Below are 10,286 nucleotides of genomic sequence, written 5' to 3' on the forward strand. Positions count from 1 at the left end.
TCCGTAGCAATTCTGGTTGACAATAATATTTGTGTGGGAGTTTTTTCCCCCTTTTCTATGTCTTGAGAATATTGCAGACATCAAATAATACAAAAAAAAAAACACTATCAAATTGGTTTTTTTTTCATTTTTTTCCCCCTGTTATGAGTTGTCAATTTGATTTTGTTAACGCTGTGTGATCTCCCATTTTTGTGAGGTGACTTATGCTATTTTGAAGATCATTAGAATCTCAATGGCGTTGTTTTTCGATGGCTCTCACTCACTCTCTCCCTCTCAATTGACAGCAGCGTATAACTTGCGTTATTTCCTCTGTTATTGACTGTTTTTGTTTAGTGTTTTTTGATGTAATATTAGTTTTCTATCTCATTTATATGAATTAGTTTCCTTTTTGTTTTCATTATTGTTTACTCCAATTGGTTTAGTTTTACTTTTTTTTTTAAATTTATTTTTTTATATTAATTTCTCCTTTATTCCCCTTGGGATTTAATAATCTAGGAAAAAAATAAAAAAATTAACCACAAATTAGACCCACTAGCAAATGCATGTCAGGTTTTACAATGTTCCCCAGTTGTGGATGAGTGTACCTTAGTTTGTTTTCTTTTTGTGAGCATGCAATTTTTTGTTTTACAATGTTCTACAGGTTGTAGGTGAGTGTACCTTAGTTTGTATTCTCTTTGTGAGCATGCCATCTTTTTGTTTTACAATGTACCTTAGTTTTTATTCTCTTTGTGAGCATGAAAATCCTTTCATTTTTAAGAGTTGAACCTGGACATATCATTTTTTTGTGTTTGAATTCTTAATTTTATTGTTTCACATTTGAATTCAAATATGTTGAGGAGTGCCATCGGCATGTGTCATCCACTTATTCTCTTTTTTTTTAAAAAAAAAATAAAAAATTAAGCCATTTATTTGTGATATTTACATCCTCTATTTTTTATTTTCTCAACTGACTGTACATTTTTCAATTCATATGGTTGCTTGGTTTGATTATTTCTCAAGTGGCATGACTTTGCTACCATGCCAGGTTTACTTACAGATGTTGATGACAGTGGTTAAATCCTGTAGAATGAGACTTGGCCGATGACGGTAATTGGAGCCTCCATTGAAGTACAAATATGTAAGGAACCTAATTTTTTATTATTATTTGAGAATGTGGATTGGTATGTTGTGATAAAAACTATACTTCGAGCTTTGTTTATTATTATTTTTTCCCTTCTTTTTTAGACTCGATAACTCAAGCAGTGCTCAAAGCTCAAACAATTACATTTTTTCTAATTTGTTTTGTTATGCATGTGTTTCAGTTGAATTGGGATTTTAATAAATCGATTTAATTTGGGTAATGCTTTACATTTGAATGACGGGGTAATTTTTTTTTTTTGCTATCAATCACTCCATTCATCTTTGTAACAAAATTATTATTTTTCTTTAGTTAGCGTTTTAGGTGTGATTTTTTCATTTTGAAAATGCTATACTTTGTAAAGTATGGACATCTATGTTGATTTTCTTTGACAATGAAGTATGAAAGTGATTCGAGCCTTGACAGAGTCACCTAAGATACCGTTATTTTCTTTTACTTACTCCGTGTATAATGGGCATCCATTTATATTTTCCATTGCACTGTCTACAAACATTAATGATATTTTGATTAATTATTTTATTTCCTTCGTTTCGATTGTTATATTTCTATAATTCAATTTCTAATATCTGATTTCCTCTTGCTGCAGTTCATCAATTTTTTGATTTCTTTGATAATATTTTTCATTAAAATTTTGATAAATATGTCATTTCCTTTCTACCTCTAATCGTTAGTTTTCTCCCAAGTTTTAGTTTGTTACTTTATGTTGTTTTCGTATTGTGCTATGTTTTTTGTTGGTGGTCATCAATTTCTAGGTTCTCGATGTAATCAAAGGTATAAGCCCTCACACACAATTTTTCTTTATTACATCTATTTCATTACTCATATAATTTTGATAAAAGTTAAATTTTTTTTGTCTATTACTTATTGGGTCTTCCATGATTATTGGGTTTATAAAAAATTTCTCCCTCCTCCCATTTTGTAGTTATGTTTTAAACAAAGCTCTGTTTCCATTTGCGTAAAAGATGGAAGCAAAATGGGACTAATGAGCAGTAAATCATGATAAAAAAAACAATATTGCTCAAACTTTTTGCTTTCATTTGCTTTTTCCACTAGATTATTTTTCTCAATCTTTCTTTTCTTATGGAGCTTAGTAAAGGGTGTCGTAGTAGTCTTTGTAGCTTTTCTGTGAGTGGTTTTGGTGAATGTAAAGTAATGGAATGAAATAGAATGGATTGGTATGACCTATGAGAAACCTAATATAATGGCTTATTTGACTGACTCATGCACTGTACACTAGATTTCTTTTCCCGTCATAAGACAATGTTGGCTTGGCCATTACACATTTTGGTGATTGTTGGGAGTATGTGTTGAAGATTTAAACCAAAAAGAAAATGTGTATAATGAGGATTGAAAAAATTGAAAAAACAAAAAACTAGAAGATAAACATAGATAAATCTCTTCTTTTTTTTTTTTTTTGGTGAACACAAACAAAATAAATGCCTTACTTAAGACAATATATGTTGATAAATTTTGAATTACTTTAGAAATAACTTTGTGCTAAGTTTTAGAATCCCCTAAGTTTGAAATTGCAGAGTACAAGTTGGTATGCTTTATATGGTGTTTAGTAATTTTTTTTTCTTTTTATTATAGAAAGTTAACGAGTATACAATAGCGCTGATTTCTGTATTTTGTTTAGAGGGAGTTGCTATTTTATTTGAGTTCTGTATAACGTGTGGTACAAGTAAAATTGTTACAAGTTCTTTAAGAAGAATAATATTTCTTTATATTTTCTTAGTATCTTTATCAAAAAATGACACAGATTTCATAACTTTCAACATAATATATATAAATTACAATTGCATTTTAATCCCAACATTATTTACACCGCACCTTTAGGCGCGAGCATATACTAGTTAAATTAATGTTTGTAAACAAGCACACAGATATGCCGTGTTTGCTAGAATTTTGAATTTGTGAAAAAAATTGTTAAAAATAAAAAGATAATAAATGATATATAAACTCAATTATTTCATCATTACTACACACTCGAAACAAGTACCTTGAAAATAAAATGTGGAACGAATTTAACCAAGTTTAATCTACGCATACAATTCATTTTTTAGATACCTAACTTTTTCCATTTTCTCTGTGAGTTTTACCTCCCATTTTGTTTTCCTTCTATAAATTCCTGCTGAGAACCACCTGCTGCCCTTCTTTAACATTTACAAAAATCAATATGGTGCATTTTACAAAATCAATATTGTGAAGGAAAATACACAAAATCAAGAAGGCAATCTTTTTTTCTTTTTTTTTTTGCAATATTTCATTTAAGTATTTTCTTTTGCAACAATCATTCCCCTTTATCCTCTTCTGAGTCATCATCTTCGAGATTGAAAACATCAGTACTTTCAGCATTCTTCTCCTTTCTCTGGACTTTGACTAAATTGATATCACCATTTGGTGATTCCCTGCATAGGGATTGAGCTTCATCATCATCAGACTCCTCTCTCATTTTGTCGGAATAAGCATAACTGCACCAAAGCCACAGCAAGTAAGCAAGAAAAACATGGTGGCATATGGACAGATGGGAAGAGTAGGTTCCGAAAAACAGACACTCACTCGGGCAAAGAAATAATAACATAATTTATCTCAACTTTTGCCGACTTGGACATGGGCTGGGCTTCCCTCCAGTCCGACTGGAGGGTACTATTGGGCCCGTGGGGGCCACCACGGGTCATATTTCGATAATCCGAACCGTTCACTGTATTCGTTTATTTTTTCATTATCTATTTTTTTTTAATACAAAATTGATTTGATCATGTAATTATTAATATCCGATCAACATGATTTTTTATAGGCATATAGTACTCGACGGATTCTACACATTGAACGGTTCAAATTATAAAAACGGGACCCGTAGTAGACCCCAACGGGTCCAACAGTACCCTCCAGTCTGATCACGAATTAAAGGGAAGCCCGCCCCTTTTGGAATAGGGCTGGCGTCTAACACATTAATCTTCATTGAATAAAAGATGGAAGATAAAAGAGCAAAAGCCACTCAAAATTTCTGAAATCTTTTAAAGAAAGTTAAGAACTTTGGGTACTCAGCTGGCGCTGCTATGCAAGTTTAAAAAGGTGACCTAGAATTCAGAGACCACCCTAGCTCAGCCCACAAAAGAGGTTATGTCTTCCCAGCCATGACAAGGGAAGATAATTGGGTTTACAAGGTAAAATTCTCAGATGATATACTTTGAGCTGAAGTGTCGTGTGGTGGGCAGAAGTTTGATGAGAATGACTCAATTATCAAAGACAATGTGTAGTGAATCTCCTTTAGTACAAGTTGACCAAATTTTTTACTGTGGTCTTTCTTTTCTTCTTTTTTTATTCTTTTGAAAAAGTCCCCCAAATTAATAGAAGGGACCGTCCTTATCCACCGGTGAGATGCACATGAGCACCTGCCGGTCATCTATGAACTGCTTGGATTAACCAACCAAATCTAGCTTAAGTTATTATGGTGGTGTTTGGGAACTTGGGTTTGGGATATTTTTTTGATTTTTTCCACCAAAAGACAAACTTTTTGCAAAACTAAAAAAAACACATCCAAACAAAATTTCACATCCAACTCCATAATCATTTCACTTTTTCTCTCACAAAAATCACATCCAACCACAAAAAAACCCAACTATCTTCCCAAACATAAAAAAAAAATTTCTTCAATAATATCCTACAACTAAAAAAACCTACATAAAAACCCACTTCCCATACACCCACTATGTAAACAGACACAAAAAGCCCAATAATGGTTGGATGATGGTAAAATGTCATAACAAACCCTAGTGTGCGCTTAAAAAGCACGGAATTCTTCATATGGCTATTTAAATTCGAGACATACCGTTGAGAGCTCTGTGATGGGGCCCAGAGATAGCAGATAACACATAGCAATAAATATGCAAGAATATCCCAAAAAGCAGTGATCATCCAAGCACTCTGCCACCTCTCATTGAATGGATCTGTTCCTTTGAAGTAGACCTTTAGAGGGAAACATATAATCATCCAATAGTCAGAATGTAAATCCAGAATGAGGATAAAATATAATCTTCAAACAACTTGGTTTTAACATTTTTTATGTCTCATTTCATCAGAAATTGAAAATTTCATGCAAAAAACATTTATTTCAAGGGAAAATGTATAAATGCTGATCAGTGGAATTTTCCATTTCTCACTAATAGTGATAGAGGGAATTTAAGCACAGAACCTTGCATGGTTGTACAATTCAGTAACTTTTGATTATTTTCCCCCTTGCAATAAGATTAATAATTATGTAACAAACATGTTGGAAGAGCTTTCAAAACTCCATCTTCCTATGATAGATAGATTTGAGTCTCATCTCATTCATTAGAATGACACTTCCAAGGATGATTAGTAGTCAGATAATATACTACTTTTTCTTATGAAAGAAACTATAGTGGGCAAGGAGTCATGAATATATGTCGAGGAAAGTGAAAGACTAAGGAAGATAAGGGTATGGAAGTACAAAGCTTGACTAAAAGGACTTGAGAAATATATGAGACTGGCCTTTAAGCCTGTGATGGATGGGCAAAACAGTTTGTCAAGATTTGGCATATAAAGTGGGTGAGGTGTGTAAATTTTTCCAACACTAACTATGAAAAATGAAAATGCTCTCCACAAGGAAGAAATTCTGCACCTTCGTGATAAAGTGCACAAAGAGCTGGTGAGGCAGAAACAAATATATCCACTGCCCATGTCAAACTTACTTAATTATTCATGAGGCAATGAGGAACACTTTAATCATAACATAATAATTAAGCACTCAAGTAATCTTCTCCATGTAGCTGGTGAGACTGGCCTTTAAGCCTGTGATGGATGGGCAAAACAGTTTGTCAAGATTTGGCATAAAGTGGGTGAGGTGTGTAAATTTTTCCAACACTTGCTATGAAAAATGAAAATGCTCTCCACGAGGAAGAAATTCTGCACCTCCGTGATAAAGTGCACAAAGAGCTGGTGAGGCAGAAACAAACATATCCACTGCCCATGTCAAACTAATTTTATTATTCACGAGGCACTGAGGAACACTTTAATCATAACATAATAATTAAGCACTCAATTAATCTTCTCCACATAGTTGGGATTTTTGCTTTTGTCTATTTATGAAAATGAAAATGAAAATGAATTCTAATAAACAAAATTAGACCAATGTTATTGCACATCAAAATTAGAAGCAGAGTCTACTCATTAGAAGCATACCTCATATCCTATCCAAGCAACTGAAGCAATCACTGTTGCTACTAATGCATTTGAGAACTTTCTATAAATATCCAACTTGACAGAACTCCTCTTTGCCTGGATAGAGAGAAAAATATCATTATACAAACTCTATGAGAATGAAAATAGTAATAATGGATGGAAAATAATTACTAGTCTTATGCAACTAAGTGAAATGACACTAAAAAACAGACTTGAATTGGTAGTGATGGAAAAGGCAGTACCTGTAGCTGCTCTAGTGTCCTTGAAAGAGAAGTGAAAATCCACAATATTAAAAATGCATCCAATAATGCATCAGGAAGGACTAGAAAGACCCTTGCTCTTCCTGCTACGTCATTTATAGTTCCCACATATTCAGTAATTTTCAGCAATTCAGATGCCAAGAAATAAGTTACACCAAGAAGCAGCACCTTTGTGGTAAGACCACCAAGAGTAGGACGCACCACACCGTAGCCCATTGAAACACAGAGTATCAGAAGGCGTGAAAGAGTTCTCCTTATGGCTCCAACTGTCACAACCCAAGTTGTAATTCCAACTGGCCGTATTCCTGTATTATTGAAGTGTGCATACTCGAAGTACCAGAGAGTCATCTCAAGTAATCCAAGACCAATAACAACAGCAATGCAATGCTGAAGTTGCAATATGTCCTTCCAAAATCTCATGTACTGAGAGAACCAAATGAGACTAAGCAATGCATATGCGAGAGACATGATCACATAAAACTTCATTAAGGGAGCCATTCGGCCAGGTAAGTATCCATCAGGATTCTTCCACAATGTCTTGCCACTCATTGTCAGTCCCTTGAGTTTTGGATCACATGATATAAAGAACAAGTTGTACATCCCAGTCTTTTTTATGTAAACCACTTTATTATCCATTTGTGTGGATAGGTAGTTTCTTTTGAACTGTACATTTAAGATGATAGGCCACTTCTTACTGGTTTTAGAATGTATTCTAATGACTTCACCTTGCTTACAACCTTCCAGCTTAGCAAGATCAGGGGTGCAGCAGATAGATCTCTGCCCACCATAAGCTGAACCACCAATATTATCTCGATCAGCGGCCTCAAATATTATAACTTGTATCAAGCCTGTACCGTGTTCCATTTTTGAGCGCTGGTCCGCAGCTTCTTTAGTCCTCCAGAATGTGATATTCTCAAATCTAATTTAGTTTTAATTGTCAGAGGGCAAAATTCAAACAGGAATAAAATGTTACTGACAAGTAAAACAAATTTTATAAGGATAAAAAAAAAGCCAAGAGAGTACTACCCAAATGCAAAAAGGAAAAAAACACCACATGATTCCACAGAATCCACAAAATTCAAGCAGAAATAAAATCTGTCACTGAGTGGAGCTCCCAAGATAAAACTAATAATTAATGGCACATACATCCCTAGCAAGATATATATGCAGGGAAGTTCATATCATTACACCTAATTTAGATCATCCAGCATGTTGAACCAAATCCACATTATAAGAAGCCCCATTTCAACATGACTCATTTATCCAGTCCCATTTGAGATGGTTACAAGAAGATATCCAATAGCTCCAAATACACATCATGAGAAGCCCCTCTTCAACTTGCTATCATACAAATGGCAACAACGAAACACTAGAAAACTAGAAACTGAATTATTAGCATATGTTCCACAATAAATATGGAACTGTAGCAATTGCAACCTCAAGAAAGAAGAGATCCGGCTATCAATACTGGCTCTATTCAATAAATTCATGTCACATGTCTCAGGGGCTTTACTCCCCTTGTTGGCGGGTAAAATCCATAAATAATTTTTATTTGTTAGTTATCATACGGTCACAAAAATATTGGTTTCAGTTCAACCTTTATAGCAGCATTGGCTTGCAAAATGATTAGTTTCCCAGCCCATGCAATGCTTTGGATTGCAAGGTCATGCAGATACCTAAAGATAAAAACCATCAAACCAAAAACCACAAAATTCACAACTCAATTGGTCAATTGCTACAGTACGGGATTTCTCACTTTTAGAATGGGCAAATACGAACATAAAGATAAAATCTGTTGAAACATAACCCACAAACTACCATCTCCAGTTCAATAATTCTCCCAGAGTTTAAATGTCTAACGCTTATATTTGAGTCAAGTACAGTGGAAGCAATATATATATATGGAAGACACGTTAATAAAACAACCAGATATGAAATTAAACCAGCTCATTTTCAGCTTTGCTTCTAACCTTACTTAGGGCATCTCCAACCCTGACTCAATCCTATATCAAACTTGAATTTGGGTAAAAATCACTCAAAACACCCTTTACTCCTCGATCCAAACTTATAACAAATTGACTTTTACTCAAATTAAGGGAGACTAAAATGTTTACTCAAAACTTTTAAGACTATTTTGTGGGTCTCAAATTTAACACTTTGATATTAGTGAAACTTTTACTCAAACTTATGATTAAATCTAGGTTTGTCCATAGGAGTAATTCATATCAAATGAAGATTTTACTCAAATTTGAGTAAAATTGTGTAAGGGCTGCAGATGGCATTACATTAGCACCAAAACTTCATCAGCAACAGATACAATGCATTGTTAAAGTAAGGAAATCAATTCCACTTCTAGCTCTCTTGTGAAGAAAATGTGTTGAAAAGCAAACCAAAAAACATAAAATTTCCACCACTCACGGATACTACACAATTATCAGGTTCAGTTTACAGTCAGCTCCGAAATTTCAGAATCAAAACTGTTTACTTCAGTATTCAAAATCTTCATTTTCTTCCTCCTTTTCTCCAAGTTCCGCAACAAATAAACAAAATTCACGAAATTCAATCTTGCGGCAGCAGATCTGACTCAATATCACCAATCGTAGCTCAATTTCACATCCAGTTCTCTTGCCAAGAAAATGCGGTGAAAATCGAACCAAAAACCAGAAAATTCCCACCACTCACGAATACTACGCAACTATCAGATTCAGTTTACATTTAGCTTCGGAATTTCATAATCAAAACCGTACGTTACTTCAATGTTCAAAATCTTCATTGTCTTCAAGTTTCCCGGCAAACAAACATGAATTTACGAAATTCAATCGAGCGCCGCAATGCGGCAGCAGATCTGGCTCAGTGTTACCAATCATAGCACAAATATAGCGTAGATACAAATATATATACACGTATACATATGAAATATAGAGACAATATACCTGATATAAGATTGGCCGTCGTGGATCGCATTGCCGGCGAGAGGAGTGGCGGAGCGAGAAGCGACGATGCCTTCGCTGCCGCCGGAGAGAAGGTAGGCACTGCCGACTTCTCTGAATGCATCTCCGTGATAGGCGTGGATTGACGCGTCTGCCGATCTAATGGCTGATAATAGGATAGCGAAAATGATGCAGTAGGGGATGAAATCCATGCCGACAACCCAACAATTCTAGAGAGAGAGAGAGAGAGAGGAGGGATCGGCGAATTTGATGGAGGGGTTGGTGAGAAAGAGCAGTCGTGAGAGAGGAGTGTGTGAGAGAGCAAGCGATGCCACCAGACAGTAGGCTGGGAAGTCAATCAAAAAAAAAAAAAAAAAAGAAAAGAAAAAAGGTTAAAAAGTTATTATTATTTATCAAAAATTAATAATTATGACTGCATAATTTTTAATATTAATTTTTTTTTATAAATTAATTTATATAATTTTTTAATATATATTTTTTCATAAAAAGTTAAAAAGTTAATGTAAATATTTATATTTTTAACCTTAATTTTTCAATATAAAAAGACAAAAAATAAACTTGTTTAAAACCCCCCCAAACAATCCAAGCAGATTTGGTAAAGTAATGACAAATGTAATTTATCAAAATTTCTTTGCTCAGTGGATTTGAGAGAATTTTGGAAAGTGAAATAAAAAAGATGGTAAAATATAAATAAAATATATTTATATTTTATTTAATTATATATATTTTTTA

General features: G+C 33.9%; 1 protein-coding gene across 1 annotated transcript; it reads right to left on the minus strand.

Moving 5' to 3' along the window:
* Window positions 1-3,267: 3,267 nt before the first annotated feature.
* LOC114289160 (uncharacterized) lies at window positions 3,268-9,924 on the minus strand. Its single transcript, XM_082914425.1, has 5 exons — window positions 9,537-9,924; window positions 6,586-7,522; window positions 6,344-6,439; window positions 4,971-5,107; window positions 3,268-3,609 (listed from the first exon to the last, which is right to left on the minus strand). The coding sequence occupies exons 1-5, from the start codon at window positions 9,743-9,745 to the stop codon at window positions 3,429-3,431; spliced, it is 1,560 nt and encodes a 519-aa protein (XP_082770551.1). The 5' UTR covers window positions 9,746-9,924; the 3' UTR covers window positions 3,268-3,428.
* Window positions 9,925-10,286: the final 362 nt, after the last annotated feature.

The sequence above is a fragment of the Camellia sinensis genome, chromosome 2 (assembly GCF_055761805.1).
Source record: "Camellia sinensis isolate YWXY chromosome 2, ASM5576180v1, whole genome shotgun sequence".
NCBI lineage: Eukaryota > Viridiplantae > Streptophyta > Magnoliopsida > Ericales > Theaceae > Camellia > Camellia sinensis.